Consider the following 20,614-nt stretch of genomic DNA (forward strand, 5'->3'; position numbering starts at 1 on the left):
AAAGAAAAATAAAATAAAAAATAAGGGTTACCCTATTCATTGTTCTTGTGCTTTAGAGCTGATGGTAGCTCTTGAGACTTGACATTTCAATTAGTTTTAGACATAGTAGAAAAATGAAAAAGATGTCTTCCAGTTAAAGAGAGAAGAATCAATAAACTTAACAGCTACCTGTGAACAGAAACTTTATAAATGAGCGCACATCAGCAGGAGTTGCTCACCTGCCTATTTACACCTGACCTTTTCAAGTTTTTAAGTCATGGGTATGCAGGGTTGCTTTTTGCCAAAAACATGTTAAACCTGTGTGTATGTGTTGGGGGGCAGGGTATATGGTTTTCAAATTATAAGTGGTGTTTTATGTGGAGTACTTGCTGTCACCAGAGTTGGAAGGATCTTGGAACTGTGTTGTTAAACATTAACAAGGTAACAGTTGTTGTGTATAATATGCAGATAGCTGACAGCCAGGCATCTGATGGGAAGAAGACATAGAAAGTCTTTAAACATAATGTCTGCCTCAGTATCTAGAACATTTCACAGCATTTCAAACTCAGATGGTCCAAAGGAAACTAGCTGAATTCTAATTCTGAGGCGGGGATCAAAAACTGGGTGAAGCTCCTTGTCCTACCTTTTGAAAGTTGACTGCATCCACTCCCTAGATCAGGGAGGAGGTCCCTCTGTGAGAGAGCATCCCGTAGTTAGTTAAGCAGGCAGATGGTTTTGTTTATAATTTGTGCTTCATGGAGGAACTCATTTCTTTGACTTACAACTTGCTAATGTCAAGAATGAAAACAACCTGGTTTTGTCAAAATGGAAGTAATGAATGGAAATAGGGAGGATGTTGACATGGAAAAATGGATGCAAAGCTCTAATTGAAGGCCATTTGTCAGGATAAGGTAGGCCCTCTTATCCCACCCTGGGTGGCCACAAATATTCCTGCAGTAGTTGTGTTTCCATGGCAATACACTAGCTGTGTTCCAGCCCTTCACACACTTGATTCTTACCTTTTACCAAAGACAGATCATTTGTTAGCTTTCCCCTGTTGAAGCTTTCACCTCCTCTGAAATCAATAGTGGTTGATGCTGACCATTAACCAACCAGTTAATGATACTGATGCTATTGTGTGAACAGTGAACCTCCAAGATGACCAGGATCTGCATTTTCATTAGAACTCCATTTAAGTCATTTTAGTCTTTTCCTTGTTTGAAGGGTAGTAGTCTTAGTTTGCGTTGCTGTTAACTGAATGGATTTGTGATTTGTAGGGACAGACTTCACAAGTAATAAAAAGGAAGAGAGTGGCTCTGGTGGTCCAGGAAGAGACCCTTCTGCTCACTTGGATACTTCTTTGTCCACAATGCCATCCACAGTTCCGTTACAGCTGCTGCCCTCTGGAACATTAGCAGCAGGAGTAGCCAGTGCCACTGCCATTCCTTCGGCTGCTTCCCTGACCTCTGCCGGAGCTACAACCACCTCTTCTGTTCACGTTCCCATCTCTATTCTTAGTGCAGGATCCGCAGCTACTGCTGCCCCGGAAGAATCGGTCAGTACAGTTTGTGCAAGGCTTCTGAAACATGTGTGTTGTGTTGATGGGGCTTGGGCTTTGTGTTCCTTGTTTGCTCATTCTGTATATGTGGTAGTGAGGATGTGTTTGTGGTACAAGTCAAGCCCTCATCTCCCCAACGCTGTGAGTAGAATACAGAGGGGAAAAGTCAGTGTGAAACTAGCCAACCCTCAGAAAAGTACTCAAGGCAAAGTGACCAAAACATTAATGTGTAGTGAAAACTAATCTAAGAATACCATTACAGAAGTGAGAGTTTGAAATAAGCTTTCATTTTATAATTTTAAAACCACTCAGGAAAATTAGGTTTCGGGTGAGAAAAAGTTAATAACAGACTTATCACTGACTAGCAATTGCACCTCTGTTAGGTGTTAATTTTAACCCACAGTTGAACTCGGGGAGGAAAAGTCTTTGTCCACAAGGGAAGAGCTTAGGAGGAGCGTTGATCAGGGCTGGAGAGTACATGTGGAACTGTATATTTGAGGTAGTTAGTGAAGCTGTTGACAGAGCCATCATGGCTGTGCCTGAGAGGGGACAGAGTACCGGCAGCCATCCACAAACCTGTCAGACTCAGCTCTGCAGCCTCTTCCCTGCCCAGTGTTGCTCTCACACGAAGGCATGTGAGGTTGTAAAGCTCCTGAGACAACTGTCTCCCCCTTCTCCATGATTCTAGCCAGTGATGTGACAGAAAAGATGGCAGGAGGATTTTAGTGTTCTATCGCTCTTTCTCTCTCACTTTATCATGGGAGGGTCAGAGACAGAGACACACAGACTCATTCACCCCAGGCTGGCAGCTTTACAACCATTTTCTGCATCAGCCTCCCTAGTGTTGAGGTTACAGGTGTGTACAGCAGCATTCAGCTTTGTTGTACGTCTTAAACCTCTCAGGTCATGGCTAGGCACTGCGCTCCGGAGAGCTCTTCGTGAGGGACGAGAACAGAGTTGGCCAGACAATTGGATAGATTTAGTCTTCTAGCTCATTTGAATTTCTTCCTTTTAGAGCTACTAATTTTAGAGAAAAATATGTTGAGATCTGCTGCTTGCCATGTTTGCTCTTGCCTGAAGTTAAAGTACATAGCACATGTGCACATAGTAAGAGAAATCTCAATGTGTGGAGGAGTTTTGACTTAGAAATAAGACTAAAATTCAACCCTGACATATGTTCAGCTGTGTTTATTTTCCATGATTACACATTCTGAAGTGCAATCCTATGTAGATTATCTCATTTAAATAAACACAGTAGGAGTTTATTTAAATTTCTGACTTGCCATTGATGTTGTATATCTAGATAACATATCAGAGCTAGAATTTTTAGAATCTCCTTAAACTAGGACTACCTTAGGGTCTGCATTTACACCTGACTCTGCATTCGAGCGGCATGTGAGTTAGCTTGCTCGATGCCCTAATGTCTCCCACAGATGATTCTGAAGGCTTCAGAACTATGCTATGAAAAGCATAGTATTGTGTAGACAGCCTTTCTCATTGTGCCCACACATGCACACACTCCACCCACACATAGCTCCAGTTGTTGTGGTATCCGTGAGCATCAGGCTTTGTGTTCAGTCTGTTCATATTTGTGTATGTGATACTGAGGATCTAACCCAGTCAAGCTCTCGTCTCCTCGCACAGTCAGTGGACTCGGAGGACATAGAGAAAAAAGACAACATGAACACAGTCAAAGCTCATATGACCTCCGCTTGCACAGGTCTGCACAGGTCTGCACCAGGCTGCACCAGATCTTTAGCATGCATGTTTTGCCTTCCAGTTTAGTGGGTTCGTTTGTTTGTTTGTTTTGGCTTTTAGGGTTTCTGTTTCGTTTGGTTTGGATTTTTTTTATTTTGTCTTGTTTTCTTTTGGTGGTTGGTTGGTTTGGTTGTTCAAGACAAGATTTCTCTATATAGCCTGGCAACAAGCTCTGGAGCAAGCTCTGTAGACCAGGCTGGTTCCTAAGTATGTGAACAAGTGGGTCTCTGATTCTGTGCCTTCTCTTGGGCTCCTTTCCTTCTGTTTATTTGTTTTGTTTAATTTGAATGTGTTAGGTTTTTTTAAATTTTACTATATTTTATTATTATCCCTTAGAAGCCTGTTTGTTTTCTAATGAAAGACAGAAAGGGAGTGGATCTGGATGGGAGAGGAGGTCAGGGAGGAGCTGGGAGGAGTAGAGGGATAGGAAACTGTAATCAGGATATATTACATGAGGAAAAAAATCTATTTTCAGTAAAAGGGGAAAAAGAGTAGAGTGTGTGTGTGTGTGTGTGTGTGTGTGTGTGTGTGTGTGTGTGTGTTTTCCTTGGATCAACCCACAGAAAATATTCAAGACAGAAAGTGACTAAAACATTAGTTTATAGTGAAAAATGGAAAGTAATCCAAAAGTCCTGTTACAGATGCGATAGCTATAACACAGACACACATTCAGTACCTGAAGAACCTAGAGAAGACTCAGGGTGATCCTTTCTGGAAGTCCAGTGTAAGGGGTCCTCCTCCCTGTAATTCTAGTACTTGGCTCACCTCAGATATGTCTTGTTTTAGAAAGAAACTTAAGTCCATCCTGTCTCAGCTGCACCCAGCCCCACCACACAAATTCTATTTCAAGTCACAGAGCAGGACAGTAGGTGGCACTGTACTCCTCCAAGTAGTTGGAGGGACATGCTGCTGGGTGAGTTGCCAAACTGTTTACTGAAGTGTTCCGTCTAACTCCTCCTGCCATTCAGAAGGGAAGATGATAAGTGGTGTGAGGTCGTTGGTACTGTTTTCCTGTTTATAAACAAGGAAACTGAGGCTTACAGAGGGGACCTGTGGACCTAATTAGCAGCTGGTTATTCTGACACTCGGAGGAACAGTAGGTGACCCCATGCTCAAAAGAGCCAGTTTCCAACAGACCCCAGGCTGGATGTGGTGACTGGGTGTAAAGAAATCACATTTCTACTGTAAGCCTTCCTCAGAGTGCTTTTTTATTTTCCAAACTAGCAAAATGTTCAACACTCTCTTCTACTTTTGTTTTCTCCCTGCAACAATCTTTTCTAATAATTTTTATATAAATTCTTTCTAAAACATCCTCATGCATTTTTGATACAGCTCTTTAACCTGTTTAAGCTATTTTATTACTTTGCAAATGTATATGGTATATGTGTTGGGGGGGGCGGGTACCCAAAAGAGGATGTCTGATCTCCTGGAGCTGTAGTGCTTGTAAGCCACTTGATATGGTGCTGAGAACAAACCCCAGGTCCTCTGGTAGATGGGGAAGTGCTCTAAATGGGGTCATCTCTCCAGCCTCTTCTCCTGTATACACAATACAGTTAGCAAGTAACAAACCATTGGCGACAACTCTTATAAACATGCAGGTCCTTGATGGTGACATCTCTAAATTTATGTGACTACAGATGGAATCTTTACATACGTCTTTAGCAGAGGGCCGATTTTCATCACATTGGAGGTGTCCTAACACAGTAGCTGCTCATCTGTATTTCCTGGCTACTCTGGTGTTTCTTATTCCAAACCTTTCTGGGTTTTCTTGCTCTCCCTCTGTCTCCAAGTGAGATGAGCTGCTATGGAGCAGGTGTGTTTGGGCAGCCATAAAGTTAGAGGCTAGGTTGTACCTCAATTTTCTGTACTTGGTAAGGATTCAGTAATTGGGACTTTTCCCCCAATGCCAATTCCCCTTGGCACTGGAGTTACAGGTGCTTTTGTACTACCTGAGTTGGTTGCTAGTATTCAAACCCAGTTCCTCTGAAGACCAGTATATACACTACTGAGCTATATTTGCAGCTCTATAAACATCTTAAAATTTATAAGATACATAAAGTTCTCTATTAAAAATGCAGTCTCTACATTTTCAGCAATAACCCTTCAACCCTCCCCAGGCTGTTAGCTGTTTCTCCCAGCACCTTTTCCTGAGCAGTTCCTGTCATTATTGGTATGTCTGCTCATCTGAAGCAGCATCTGTTTGCCTTCCACCTATGGATGAAGGATTCGGCCTTTTGACATAGCCTTAGCTTCTGCTGTCCCCACCATCCTCCTTCCTGTGTGTTAATGTTTACAGATAGCTATTCCAACTTTAAATTAAATCAGTACTTGAGATTCCTGTGTAAATATAGCTAAGCCTTGAATATATATATAATGACATTTCCTTCCGGCGTGTTTTTTGTTCCTAGAATTAATTGCTTCGTTTTTGCCTTGCTTGGATTTTTATGGAACTAAACAGAATTCTTTCCAGATTTTTTAAGGAATTGCACAACCCTTTTAAATGTTGTTTTCCTTTGAGTTGCTCTACTATCCCCAGAGCCAAGACTCCTTCATTAGCCTCTCTCTGATTGAATAGACAGGTTTGATCATCTCCAGCTGAATGCAGATAAAGAGAGAATCTTGGATGGGGAAGACCACTGGGAAAGGACCATTATATAGTCAATGTTTTTGGAAGAGCCATTGAGGAAAAAAATGCATTTAGATTAATAGTTCATACTGTGTTTTTAGTTACACCAAAATCAGTACATGTTAGAAGAGCATAATTACTCCAGCTGTCCAGCAGATTATTTTCTCCTTCAAGAAGAGTGTGATAAGATTAAAACATGGGCCTGAGAAGATAGCTCAGCCCATAAAAGTACTTGAGGACCTAACTTCAAATCTCAGCACTTATTTTCAAAATGCCAGGCATGGTTGCATATGACTATAACCCCAGCATACAGGGATAGGGGTACATAGGGGAGACATGGCTCAAAGGCCAGCCAGCCTAAACAAAACAGTGAGCTTCTGGTTCAGTGAGAGACCCTGTCTCAAGGCATCATGTCTGAAAGCAATAGAGAGGCACCCAGCATCTTCTCTGGTTTCTGCATGTACATGTATAAACTCACACACAGATTAAAACCCAAGGAAGAAAGGGAGGGACAGAGGGAGGAAGGAAGGAAGAATATGAATAGGGAAAATGTATCTGCAGTCCTTAAAAAGAAGTTAATATTCATCAGGAATTATTAAAATGTTTTGTTTGTTGAGATGGGAATCAAACCCTTAGGTCTATTCATGGTAGACAAAAACCATTTGATAATACTCCCAGCCCAGCTGGGTGTGTGTGTGTGTGTGTGTGTGTGTGTGTGTGTGTGTGTATGTGTGTGTGTGTATCTTGCCTCAAACTTGTAGTCCTCCTGCCTTAGCCTGCCATGTGTGTGCTAGGCTCACAGACTCATACCACCCTGCCAATATTTTTTGAGCTATTATATTGTTTTACTAGCAACTGTCCTTTCCATTTCTGGCTGACAATTTATAATGTAACTATGAAACATGAATGAGGAACTGCAGGGTAAATCAAGAGCATCACTTTACACTGTGATGAGCATTTATGTTGTTAACTGGCAGAGGAAAAAGAAAGCTATCTTGGTGTGCGTGTCTCTGGTACCGTCTAGTGGGAACCAATAAAACCTTCAAATGTTGAAGCTGCTTTTTTATAGCATCATCCCATTTTTGCAGTATTTCTACAGAAATAACTTTAAAAATGTTTACTAAATGTAATAGAGAACAGAAAAAAAGAAACTAATCTGTTGTATGAAATCACTCTTTAAAAATTATTTTAGGTTTCTGTATTCATGAAACATTGATAAAGCTTTTTAAAAGCAGAACAAAAACATTTATGTAATGATGATACTTAAGGGTAAAAGTCATCACACACACAGTGGTTGGTTATGGAGGATGGGTGGGATGAGTGGGAGAAGGGGACATGGGAAGGAGGTGACATGTTTGATGGAATAACTACATGTGGAATGTAAAGAATTGCATGCAATAAAATGGTGCAGCTGTGTACACAGGCCTCATGCCTGGTGTCCATGTGGTTTTACTTCAGGTAAGACTTGATGCTTGTAGGAAACCTAAGAGAACACACAAGGGGACTTCTTGGCGGTCAGTCTGTCCTTTCATACTAAGGTTTTAAGTCTCAAGAACTTTTTAAATACTGGCATGCCAGGTTAAAGGAATATTTTGGATTTTGGAAATGTTGGGTTTTTGTTTTGTCTTTTTGTCTCATTAGGTTTTAAGTACTGTGTGCTTTCTTTGAAAGTTACAGAACCAAGTAATGTAAATTGTGCACTGGCTCTCCCACCAACTGGGTATTGTTTTGTGTTGTAGTACGCTCCAAGAGTCGTGACTGCAGCCCAGCAGAAAGCTGGGAAGACAATCACAGCCCGGATCACAGGTCGGTGTGATTTTGGTTCCAAAACTAGAATCAACAGCAGTTTGGCTATAATGGGAGTTTCTCCTCCCATGAGTTCAGTCGTCGTGGAGAAACATCATCCAGTCACAGTGGTAAGTCCTGTTGGAAGTCTAAATTTCATGAGTTTGTCCTTCGTCATTCATGACATTCATGGTCGGTCATTGTTCTGTCATTTACTCTGTATGACCCACACTTACAATGTCTCCTGCTAAGAAATGGCATAAAAATCATAAACTAGAAAAAGTAATTCAGTATGTGGACTGCTAAAACAGTAAACTATAAATATTCCGTGCCAAAAAGAACTACCTGTAATTCAAAAGATTACCCATAAACCAGCTATTCGTGCAGCAGGTTCTTAAGTATCTAAATATAAGAAAATGGAGTGTATGTCCTTGCCCTTGTATTTCTCACCTCGTTTAATGGCATACTTACCATGTCTCACTTAAAAGACGGTGAGGTGCAAGAACTCTGTGCTATAAAGAAAGGTGCATAGACTTGAAGTAGAGGTAAGTACAAACCTGCCCTGTTGTCCCCTCCACTTTGCTGCCTGCTGCATCTAAACAGATGCCTCAGGTCTAGTAGTTCAGCCTCCATCTTCTCTTCTGTGAAGCAGAGACGTTTGGTGAGAGTACTGAGCTTACGAAAAGTTACTAGAAGAGGAGCATGAGATTTCTGGAGGATTGTTTTTTTATTTGTCTTAAATCTTTGAGTCTTTGCTTGCAAATACATCTGTGCACCACATGTATTCCTGGCCCATAAGAGGGTAGCACATCCCCTGAACTGGAGTTAAAGACATTTGTGAGCCACTTTATAGGTGCTGGGAATCAAGCCGCAGTCCTTTGGAAGAGCAGTAAATGCTGCTGCTGAGCTGCCTTTCCAGCCCTTGTATTTTGGAGAGGAAAAAAAATAAACTAGAATCTCATTATTATTTAAATTTTTTAATTGAATTAAAATATAATTACATCATTTCTCCAATCTTTCTACCTATCCCACATGTCTGACTCTCCTACTCCCTCCCAAATTCAGCTTGCTTTATATTAGCTTGTTGTTATGATGGAACAGAATTTCTCTACTTAGATTAATTCAGTGCCCAAATAACTCATCCTTTCCTGATCACCTTAATTCAGTTCAGGTGATATAGTTAAGCCTCCACTTATAATGTATTGCAACCCACAATTTGAGGAACTAGAATCTTAGAGGCGCTCTTTCTTTCTTCCTTCCTTCCTCCCTTCCTTCCTTTCTTTCTTTCTTTCTTTCTTTCCTTCTTTCTTCTATTGGATATTTTATTTATTTACATTTCAAATGTTAACCCCTTTCCTGGTTTCCCTTCCAGAAACCCCCAATCCCATCCCCTCTCCCCCTGCTTCTATGAGGGTGCTCCCCCACCCACTCCCACCTCTCCGCCCTAGCATTCCCCTACACTGAGGCATAAAGTTTTCATAGGACCAAGGGCCTCCCCTCCCACTAATGCCCAACAAGGCCACCTTCTGCTACATGTACAGCTGGAGCCATGGGTCACTCCATGTGTATTCTTTGGTTGGTAGTTTAGTCCCTGGGACCTCTGGGGTGGTCTAGTTGGTTGATATTATTGTTCTTCCTGTGGGCTGCAAACCCCATCCTCTCCTTCAGTCTTCTCTGTAACTCCTCCATTGGGGACCCCATGCTCAGTCCAATGCAACCAACCAACTGTTGGACTGAGCACAGGGTCCCCAATGAGGTACTCTTTCTTTCATTGTTCCCTCCTAGGCTCCCAGCTGCTCTTCAGCATGTATACAGTACTTGCCTGGTAGATGGTGGCTGTGAAACAGATATCCATAAACTCCTTCTGTTACTGATTAATTTTTGTTATGTGAGAGGCACAGTTGGTCCTCTATACTGTTTTATTTTGGTTTTGTTTGCTGGGATTTGGGGGCAGTTTTGAAACAGTTTCTCTTTGTAGCCCTGGCTGTCCTAGAACTCACTCTGTAGACCAGGATGGCCTTGAACTCAGATCCGACTGCCTCTGCCTCCAGAGTCCTGGGATTAGAGGCGTGTGCCAGCATCCAGCTCCTTTGTGCTGCTTTGTTTCCCAGGAACCAATACCTAAAACTGGCAGAAACCATTATTGCCAATGAAGCATGGGTCTGTTTGCAGTGCCTTTGCCCATTTGCTGGGTGTTTACTTGCTTCTCAAGCTAATTTCGTGCTCTGCCATATCTTGCAGGTCATAATACCTATGGGGAGCCCAATCTAATTCTGCAGTTCCTCTTACCCATCCTGAAGGAAAAACAGCTTTGATAAATGGTTTCATATTTGATGCTTGGCAACTAAAGTTTCATACAGCTGCAAGAGTCTCTCATTTGTGATAGCTGTCCATATGTTTATAGTCAGGGAAACACTAGCGTAAGATACTTTAAGAAGAGAGGTTACTTTCCCATTTCTCCATTAGAGGAGTTCTCACTTTTTAAGACAGAATTATACACGAGGACTCTGTTTCTTTTTTAAGCAAAATTATGCAATTTTTGAAATACATGGTAAATATATTTGACTAAATACCTTTTTTTGTAAGGTTTTGTGTGTGAGTATTTTGCCTTCATATATATCTGTGCACCACCACATGTGTTCCTGGTTTCCACAGAGGTAATTATTGTGAGCCACTATGTGAGTGCTGGGAACCAAATCCAGGTCCTCTTAACTTCTGAGCCATCACTTCTGCCTTTAATGCATAAAATTGTACTTGAAATATTTTGCAGATAGTTTTTCTAAGTAATATCCTATAATATAAATATTTCTACATGACTAAGAACTTAACTTGATACAAATCCCACTACCAGCTACTAAGACATTGTAGCAGGTACAGTAAAGTCTTAAGCTTTCTCATATATATGTATAGGTACCATGTACTTATATATACAGTGCATGTTTGTACATAGCACATATGTAGACCAAGTCTGCCCTGCCCTGACTTTAGTTCTTTAGCATTCATGTTTCAATATTCCCCTGAGCTTTGAACTGGTGTGCAGATCATCCTCTCCTCCATGTCTGGATCTGTTCTTTGTATCCAGTTGTCTAGCTTAGGGAAATGTGGTCCAACCGGGTAGGATAGCATGTTCCTTATTCCCAACATCTGGGCAAGTGGATCACAAGTTTGAGTTTAGACTGGGATACATACATAGCAAGACTCCAGTGAAGGAAAGAAAAATTAAGAGAGCCCCATGTCTCCTGCAGAGCCTTCTCTTGTGTGACTGTATAATGTCCAGTCTGCTCCCAAGGGAAACCTGAGGTTTATTTTACCCTGATTTGAAGCAAGACCTAGGCTGTATAGAATAAAGGATTTATGGCTTGGAGCTGACCCTCATCCAGCCATCACATCACCAAGCCCCTTTCTGTGCTTGGCCTATGTAGACCTTTTCCTCTTAGACCTCTTAGAGCAGTGATTCCCAAGGCCATTTTTTAAAGCGTGGTTGTTGAACCAGTGGGTTCCTTTGGGAGAAGGGCTTCACTGAGTTTGTTTGAAATGGCAACTCCATCCAGTGCATTGCCGGTCTCTACAGGATGTCAAATATCTTTTGGTTTGGGTTATAGGTGATGAAATGATACTTCATGTGTAGACTCAGATTATTAAAGCGTTCTCTTTCTTCTTTTCCCAGCAAACCATTCCTCAGGCAGTTGCTGTCAAGTACCCACGGGCCATCCATCCTGAAGGTGGCCTCTCAGCCTCTAGGCCTCTCGGAGCCAGGCCGGGCCACACCCAGTCTCTCTCAAGCGTTCAGTCCATAAAAGTGGTTGACTAGAGGGACTTTGTTCACACTCAGGGCTTTCTTCACTGATTAGGACTTTCCTGGGAGCAGCAAGGTTTTGCTTTTGACTTTTCTGTACTGTCAGAACATCATCGACACATCATGTGCATCTCTTCAGAATTACAAGAGACTTCCCCATCCTTTGTAACTGTATGTATAGATTATTTTAATGTTATTTTTATTTAAACAATTAAGTAGAACTTTTTAATTAAAACAAACAAAAAACCTTGGTTCTGAGCATGCTCAGCCTGCCAATGATTGCTTTGTGGAAGAATATAAAGTTTTTTTCTGGACATTATTTCTAAAAGGAAATCATTTCCATTGTTACTGGGCAGTAATTTACATAGAACTTTGAAAGGGAACTTTACTTTCATTACTAAAATTAATAGAAGCTATTTTAACTTTTAAATAAAGGCCAAGAATAGCAGTGGCATTTTTAAGCATAGCTTTCCTGCCTTCACTGTATGGACCTTCATCTCTTGGGCTCTGGAATTAAACACGGAGGGAAACAGACAACATCTGTAAATATTCATAAGGCTAAAAGGGAAGAAAGTTTCTAATTAGCACCAAAACAGAAAGGAATTTCCTGCTGAGATGAGCCTGCTTCCATTTCTCTTTCTTCACTCTGACAAGGCCTGCCCCACTGAGCCTGCCTAGTTCTTTTTGCTCATCCACGTGTGTGCTGCAAAGGAGTGGCCCTTCAAGATAGCAGACCTGTGTGTAAGCTTAATGGCTAGCCAGTGTGAATAAACTATCTAGGCCAGGCATGGTGCTACATGGTTTTTATCCCACCCCTGGGGAGGTAGAGGTAAGTGGATCTCTGTGAGGCCAGCCTGATCTACATAGTGAGTTCTATCTCAAAAGGGAAGAAGAAGATGAAAGAAAAAGAAAGAAAGAAAGAAAGAAAGAAAGAAAGAAAGAAAGAAAGAAAGAAAGAAAGAAAGGAAAGAAAGGAAAGAAAGGAAAGAAAAGGAAGGAAGGAAGGAAGGGAGCGAGGGAGGGAGGGAAGAAGGAAGGAAGGAAGGAAGGAAGGAAGGGGAACCATCTGTACAAAACTGGCATAGGAGAAAATGCTTCCCCTTGGTTTTCTGGCTGGCTGTGTTCTCTTAAGCCAAACATTTAAATAAATGGATTTCAAGGTCCTCATCTGTGATATGAGGAGAATATATGTCTCTTCCCTGAGTAACACTGTCCATCCGGGCCTCTACTTCCAGACATGAGTGGGTTTGATCATCTGACACCTCTACCAGTTTGAGCATGATCTTCTGTGCTCTCTTGTTTTACTATTGAAAGTCATTTTTCTTGCTGCCTCATACTTCAGGGAGAGACTAAGTGTAATGTAGGGAAACATGATTCCATGTTATAATGAGTAGTTAGGGCTATTCTGAATTGTAGGTTTATCAGGCAGTGGCCCAGCTACTACTGTAGCAAAAGCTCACTTGGTTTAAGTGACCAGAAAGCAGCAGCACCTCCTCTTAGGCCTTCCCTGTAGGCATGCTCTCCAGAACTGCCATGTCCACCCAGGAAAGCCAGAAGAAGCAGTAGGTGGACTGGTGAGATGGCTCAGCAGTTAAGAACTCCGGCTACTCTTTCAGAGGTCCTGAATTCAATTCCCAGCAACCACATGATAGCATACTCACTATCATCTGTGAAGGGATCTGATGCCCTCTTCTGGCATGTAGGTATACATGCATACAGCACCCTTACATTTAAATAATAAATATGTAGCTGTTAGTGTTACCATTGTTCTGTTTGACCTTTGTGTAAAGTATGCATGCAGTCTTGTAATGTGGCCTGAAAACAAGCTAACTGTATTAGAAACTATTCAAAAACTAGGTATTTTTAGTGGCCTATAGGCAGTTGCAAATACAGACATGTGAACCCTGAGTACATTACATTTCTCTCAAACACAAAGAAACAAACAAAAATGTTTTCCAGTGTGTTCTCTGCTACCCTGGAGATGCTGTCACCTTCTGCCTGTGTCTGTATGAGTTGTGGTGTCTTAGTGACTTAGTCCATAGGCCACTCCTTATTCTGAGATATTGTCTGTGGTGTCCCTGAAACATGGTGCACATGCTGTAATAGTGGAGTGCAGTACATGCTAAAGTACACACAGCAGCTTATAGTATCTGTCGGTACAAAGAAGAGTGGCTGTTGAAACAGTGAACTGTGCTTCATGTCAGAGCCTGTGAACACTCCTTACACTTGTCCAGTACCTGTCAATAAAGAACATTATGAAAAAAAAATAATAAATATGTAATTTAAAAAAAAAAAGTAATGGTAGACTCCCCTAAGAAACTATTCATGTAATCCAGAATCAAAGCCCCACTGTGTGGAGCCCCAAAGATAACTCAGAACTACTAAGGCACTTGCTGCTCCTGCAGAGGACCCTAGTTGAGGTCCCAGCACCTATTTGGCAGTTTTAAACCATCTGTAACTCAGTTACAAAAAACTCAACACCCTCTTCTGGCCTCTGCAGGCACCGGGCATGTATGTGTACATGTATACATGCAGACAAAACACTCACACATATTTAAATCTTTAAAACACACAGTGGCAAATGCATCAATCCATCCTCCTTCCCCCCACCCTCTGTACGAACTGCTCTGTGAAGAACATCTTTAGGGTCAGATGCTTCTCCTTGGCATCATGCCTATTTTCTACAGAAACCTTGGTTTAGGCTCAGACCTAGATTTAGTCCTAAGGACCTCCTAATGCAAGTTGATGTAACTGGGACTATTGCAGGCATCATTTAACTCTAAAGTGCCACATGTTGTCCAAATCACAAACTAATTCACAGTGGCCTGAGTTTAAGAACATTAAGTTTGATGACAAAACATTCTCGAGTATGCAATTGTATCTATTTTACATACGGAGGTTATGTTGGAGTCAGAATGTGCCATGGTCAATGGAAACTGGCAGGACTGAAGAACTGACTGAGGTGAGACTTGTTTCAATTTCTGGATCTTGTGACTGAATTGCCTGTTTTAAACATTCCTAGCATTAAGTGGGCCATTTATAATCAATGTAAGAAAAACTGGAAACTGTAAATTCGTGATAGAATAACTATATTGCCCTTGATTTTCTTACCAGCTTTTCCAGACCAGGAGTCGGAATTGGACTCCAGGCAGGCTTACAGTGATGCAATGTACAACTGGTAGATTTCATAACTTTCTCAGATTGCAAAAGGTAATGCTTGTCTGTTCTGAACAAAATAGACTACCAGAATAAAGAATTTAAATTACCCACATTTAGAATATGAAGGTTTTGGTTTTTTTAAGATTAATTTATTATTATATGTAAGTACACTGTAGCTGTCTTCAGACACACCAAAAGAGAGTGTCAGGTCTCATTGTGAGCCACCATGTTGTTGCTGGGATTTGAACTCAGGGCCTTCGGAAGAGCAGTCAGTTCTCTTAACCACTGAGCCATCTCTCCAGCCCATGTCTGACTTTCCAAATGCACTTTCTCTACAGCGATGAGAGTTCATGGCTTACATATCATGGCTTGAGGTCAGGCATTCACGGGTGTTTCCCTCGTCCACACCGCCGTCTCTGGAGAAAACATCCTATCTATCAGAAAGGGAGCTAATTATGAGCACTTCAGTGATATTGACATGCTCACATCCAAGAATCCAGTATTAGAGCAGCATCTCCAAGCCCTTGCTTCCCATGAGCCACCATGTTGATCCCATTGTCACTTTGGTGTTTAAGTAAGGACAGAGCCCGTTCAGCTAGGGTGTCCCATGTGTGCACCAAATAACAAACGGGGAAGTCATATACAGTTTGCCTCAAGAGAAAAGCAAAGCCTCTGTGTGGCCTTGAGCAATGGGAAGGTGGTATGTTCATGTCCATCTCTGGAGGTGCATGGTCTGTGAATTGGGAAATCTGTGTGCTGCAGGATGGCCGTGGTCATCAGGAACCAACACTGAAGGAGGAGAGGGAAGCCTCAGGAGACTGCACATTTCTTGGCGCTTGAGTCAGTTTTACTTTTGAAGTGACGAATCTTTTCTGAAAAGAAAGCAGGATAGTATTATCTTAGTTAAGAGTTGCTATTGCTATGAAACACCATAACTAAAAGCCACTCAGAGAGGAGAAAGTTTATTTCATTTACACAGCCCGAATCCCAGTCTATTGATGAAAGGCCAAGGTGGGAACTCAAACTGGGCAGGCATCTGGAAGCAGGAGCTGATGCAGAGGCCATGAAAGAGTGTTGCTTACTGGCTAGCTCCCATGGCTTGCTCCACCAGCTTTCTTCTAGAACTCAGGGCCACCAGTCTTGGGATGGCATGGCCAACAATGGGCTGGACCCTCCTATACCACTAGTTAAGAAAATGCCTAGAGCCAGATCTTACGGAAGCATTTTCTCAGTTGATGTTCCCTCCCTTCAGATGACTGTGTATCAAATTGACATAAAAGCTAGCCAGCACACATTCAAGATGAACAGCTGATGTTCTTAAATATGGTTTACTGTATTCCAGGCACCGGTTGTCTCATCCATACCAGCCTTTAGAAGTGTGTGTTATTTTCTTACATGGTTTAAGGGGACACACTGACGCAATGAGTTTGTAGAACCTGCTGAAGATCACAGAGTTGGATCCAAGGCAAGCCTGGCCTCACAACACAGCCCTAACCACTTTCTCACACTGCCTTAGTCTTCCCTCACAGTTTGCCTAAATACATTTTCAGTGGAAAGACTGTGTTTAAAATTGCAGGACCTAGTGTCCTGCAGTATTCAGTCATTCCTATTTGCCTGCACCAAGGCTGGTCCAGCTTCTAGAATGACTCAGGCATGTGCTTGGCTCTCAGCGGAATTGTGTCAGTGAAAACAATTGCTGGTGCCTCTCCACTTTTTTCAGTGACCATCATTGCGTGAGAATCCTAAAGCTACTCACTGGTGTTTTCAAAGAATGAATGCTCCCTGACAACACAGAGGAGTTTGGGAGGAGATTTTCTGTAAGAGCCTCGAGTGGCAAAACACCAGCCTCTGTACCCTTCTTCCTACCTAGAAAGGACATCTTCACAGCCTCTAGGTGATGGCGTTTGCCAATAGAAGCAAGCAACTTTTGGAAGAGGATAGTTCTTGCTCAGTTGTTAAGAAGAGTCCTGAGTTATAGAAGGTGGTTACATCCCACCCTACTTGTTCACAGCCACATAGAAATACCCTCACACTCTGTGCAGATGTTGTGGTTTGAATAGGTTTGCCTCCATAGACTCATGTGTTTGAATGCTTGGCACATGATGACTGGCACGATTAGGTGTGACCTTGTTGGAGTAGGTGTATGACTGTGGGGGCAGGCCTTGAGGGAGTGCTCAAGCTCCACCCAGTGTGGGATAGTCCCCTCCTGTCTGCCTTTGTCTCAAGATGAAGAATTTCTCAGCTCCTCCAGCATCATGTCTGCCAGCATGCTGCCATGCTTCCCACCATGATAATGGACTAAACCTCTGAAGCTGTAAGCCAGCCCCAATTAAATGTTTTCCCTTATAAGACTTGCAGTGGTCATGGTGTCTCTTCATAGCAATGAAACCTAAACCAAGACAGATGCTGAAACGAGTGAGCGTTGACTTAACCAAGGCAGAAGCTGCTGGGTGCCCACAAGCCTTCCACAGATCCATGTTCCCTTTGGCCAACCAACCTCCAGGGTGCTGCTATTTATTAAGGAATAACCCCCTCCACCACCTCACAATTAAAGGGAGAAGGGATTTCTGTGGATGTGTGGCAAACTCACCAGCTAGTCCTGGGAATCCTGCATGTACCAGCTCCTCATACAGTTGCTTGGCAGGGTCCAGCTGTGTCATCAGAGCTCCGTGCAGCCAGATGAGCAGAGCCCTGTAGCCATGTTCATGGGAGCTATCGTTACCTGTGTCAGGGATAAAAGGGATAAAAGGATAAAGTGCATTATGCACTGGCATCTTTCTAACATGACCTCAACTCTAGTGGCATTTCTTTTTTTTTTTTTTTTTTTTTTTTTTTTTTTTCCTATCTGACCCTCAGTCTTTTTTTTTCAACTTTTATTGCATTATGATGAGAAAAGCTACATGATTTCAATTTATCTGAATTTGTTAACATTTAAAAACATATTTTAAGAAAATAGAATTAAATCACATTCTTGTTTCCCTTTTGTAGCCCCACTCTTCTCAGAGACCCCCCTCAATACCTAAAATATCTTTTTTGTCATATTCCTTAAAATTTATAAAGTATTATAACAATAAAAATAAATAGTATAAAAATTGTTTGATATAAAACAACAATCAATTTAACAGTTCTAGTGGCATTTCTAAGTGTCTACTGGTGTCTGTTCCTCTACCCTGATCTGTCAGATCAAAAGCCCAGTGATGGGAGATGATTCCTCACCGGGGTTTTGCTGTAATGACCACCATTTGAACATGAGGCAACCTGACCTACTTCTTCTGTTCTAGGAAACACCTAAGCACTCATGGGATGGGGTCGGGGGTTATAAAGTACTGAATGGCTTTGATGCCTGCTGAGAGGTGACAGACAGTCCCCACAAGATACAGTGTCCTCTAACAGGTCAGGCTGGGCATCTTGTGAAAATTCAGATTTTGAGTCAATAGGTTTGAATGACAGTCTGCAGTGTGCAAGTTCTCTGCTGCTTTGTAAATCACTGAGCATCAAGCATGTCATTAATGCCATGCAATTGTAGATGTGAGATTGTACATGTGCAGGCTTACAGATGATGTCCTTCCAGAACCCTCCCCTCCAACCTGATAGGGGGATTCTTTCTGGGCAGAAACCTTCAGTAGTAAGCTTTTCTGTGGCATGGTAAGACCTTTCATCCCAGAACATCTGCAAATTTTAGTGAAAGCCAGACTGGTGTTCCAGAGGCATGGCAGGGGTTGTATCCTTGCTTCTTTGGTTTCCACTCAATTGTGAAGCCTTCATTTCTTTTTAGGCCAAGGTAGTCAATCTTTGCAAGCAGATTCTCAGGAGTGTAGCTTTCGGCTAAATTCCAAACCACCTTTGCAGACTGAGCCACACTAACTGCCCTTGTTACAGTGATCTCTGGCCTCTGCCTACTGTGTGCACTGGGCACTTACTTTTGAAGATGGAAGAACCACTACTCCTCACTTTGACTGACTTCTCCCTGTCCATGTCATCTGGCCCCCACTCACCTGACCACTGTTCCTCAATGGCTCTGATCTGGTCCTCTGTGAAGCTCCACAAGCGGGCCAGCCTCTGCCAGTCCTTGTTTCTCAGCTGCCGGTAGGCCAGGTTCCAGAGCAGCATGCGGACGTGCCTGGTCTCCAGGCTATGGTCCTGCTTGAATGTCAGTGTAGACCTTACTGCCGAGTCCTGGATGCTGTCATGGTGCTCCTAAGTTGAAAAATAGCGGTAACTATTGTCTCCAACATGCTCACTTGTTAACCTTATGTCAGACGTAATTGGTAAGGCTGCAGCTGACTCCTTTCAATCTGTCCTAGATCAGCTTTTGTCATCCAAGTTGAATGGAAATGTCTGGAACAAAAAGCGTGAGTCCTGTGTCTGAAACAGCAAACATGAGTGAGTCTGCAGTGTTGTGTCTGTATTGCTGACCGATGTTGCCCACTTCCAAAAAAGAGCAGAGGGGACATGCTGGCAAGTGAGATATCACAGCCAATGGCCTTAATGGCCTTGCACTCTAGCCTCTCTCTTTGGTGTATTTGATTTTCTCATCAACGCCTCAGTGGAGTTCAGATTATATGCATCCTTAACAAAACTGCATAGCTATTCCTTCTGCTCTCTCCCGAGTATGAGCTGAGACTGGCAGCCTAACTCAGGATAGGGTAGGGTAAGGTAGGGTAGGATAGGGTAGGGTAGGGTAGGATTGGGTAGGATAGGGTAGGGTAGGATTGGTTAGGGTAGGGTAGGGTAGGATTGGTTAGGGTAGGGTAGGGTAGAGTAGGGTAGGGTAGGATTGGGTAAGGTAGGGTAGGGGTAGGATTGGGTAAGGTAGGGTAGGGTAGGATTGGTTAGGGTAGGGTTGGGTAGGGTAGGATTGGGTAGGGTAGGGTAGGATAGGATTGGGTAGGGTAGGGTAGGGTAGGATAGGGTAGGATTAGGTAGTATAGGGTAGGATTGGGTAGGGTAGGGTGTGGTAGGATTGGGTAGGGTAGGGTAGGATTGGTTAGGGTAGGGTAGGGTTGGGTAGGGTAGGGTGTGGTAGGATTGGGTAGGGTAGGGTAGGGTTGGGTAGGGTAGGGTAGGGTAGGGTAGGGTAGGGTAGGGTAGGGTAGGATTAGGTAGGATAGGGTAGGATTAGGTAGGGTAGGGTGTGGTAGGATTGGGTAGGGTAGGATTGGTTAGGGTAGGGTAGGGTAGGATTGGTTAGGGTAGGGTTGGGTAGGGTAGGATTGGTTAGGGTAGGGTTGGGTAGGGTAAGATTGGGTAGGGTAGGGTAGGATAGGATTGGGTAGGGTAGGGTAGGGTAGGGTAGGGTAGGGTAGGATTAGGTAGTATAGGGTAGGATTGGGTAGGGTAGGATAGGATTGGGTCGAGTAGGGTAGGGTAGGGTTGGGTAGGGTAGGGTAGGGTAGGGTGAAGGGAGAAGGGGGACCCAGTAGTAGACAGAACAAAGTGGCTGCCATTTCCTTTTAAGCCACTCATGCTGAGCCCCTCAGCCCTGCGCCTAGGCTAGTCTCTTGTTTTCTGGCCTTTCTAGGTTGTTTCCTGCCTCCTTTGTGGTATCTTACATAATCAACCACTCAAACATTGGAGAGAAGTTTCTCAGAGGGGAAAGCATGTGCCTTCCTAGAACTGCATACTGCACATATGCCATTAGGATTGCAGATAAGTCCCCTGCAGAAGGTCACAGCTCTGTGACAGGAATGGAAGCCATGACTCATAGGTTTAGTTGAGACTTCCCATCTCATCTCCTTTTTACGTGTATAATGACTTCTATTTTAGTCTTCCATTTAAATAAAAGCAAATCTTAATGGAAGACACTCTAAAAACTAGATGGGAGTTAACACTAGGGGAGGAAATAGGCAAAGGAGTATGGGACCCCATCTTTCAAAACTTTTGAGAAGCCGGGCGGTGGTGGCACATGCCTTTAATCCCAGCACTTGGGAGGCAGAGGCAGGCAGATTTCTGA

The 20,614-nt window shown here is 42.8% G+C and overlaps 2 protein-coding genes across 4 annotated transcripts in view; one reads left to right on the forward strand and one right to left on the reverse strand.

Annotated features, from left to right (window-relative positions):
- Poc5 (POC5 centriolar protein) overlaps positions 1–14,773 on the forward strand; it is a 31,941-nt gene extending 17,168 nt beyond the window's left edge. For 2 of the 3 annotated variants that reach the window (XM_031360139.1, XM_031360140.1), the window contains exons 11-13: positions 1,257–1,534; positions 7,661–7,837; positions 11,374–11,947. In XM_031360139.1, the coding sequence (XP_031215999.1) occupies positions 1,257–1,534; positions 7,661–7,837; positions 11,374–11,517 (599 nt within the window). In that variant the 3' untranslated portion in view covers positions 11,518–11,947. Of the gene's footprint in view, positions 1–1,256; positions 1,535–7,660; positions 7,838–11,373; positions 11,948–14,616 lie in introns of those variants that run through there. The other variant, XR_004115691.1, reaches the window with a different exon arrangement.
- Positions 14,774–14,969: 196 nt separating this feature from the next.
- Positions 14,970–20,614, reverse strand: part of Ankdd1b (ankyrin repeat and death domain containing 1B) — a 60,229-nt gene continuing 54,584 nt past the window's right edge. Inside the window, exons 13-15 of the mRNA XM_031360055.1 lie at positions 18,657–18,858; positions 17,252–17,383; positions 14,970–15,533 (exon numbers count right to left, since the gene is read on the reverse strand). Coding sequence (XP_031215915.1) covers positions 15,472–15,533; positions 17,252–17,383; positions 18,657–18,858 — 396 coding nt within the window. The 3' untranslated portion in view covers positions 14,970–15,471. The remainder of the gene's footprint in view (positions 15,534–17,251; positions 17,384–18,656; positions 18,859–20,614) is intronic.

Source organism: Mastomys coucha, unplaced genomic scaffold (genome assembly GCF_008632895.1).
Source record: "Mastomys coucha isolate ucsf_1 unplaced genomic scaffold, UCSF_Mcou_1 pScaffold8, whole genome shotgun sequence".
NCBI classification, from domain to species: domain Eukaryota; kingdom Metazoa; phylum Chordata; class Mammalia; order Rodentia; family Muridae; genus Mastomys; species Mastomys coucha.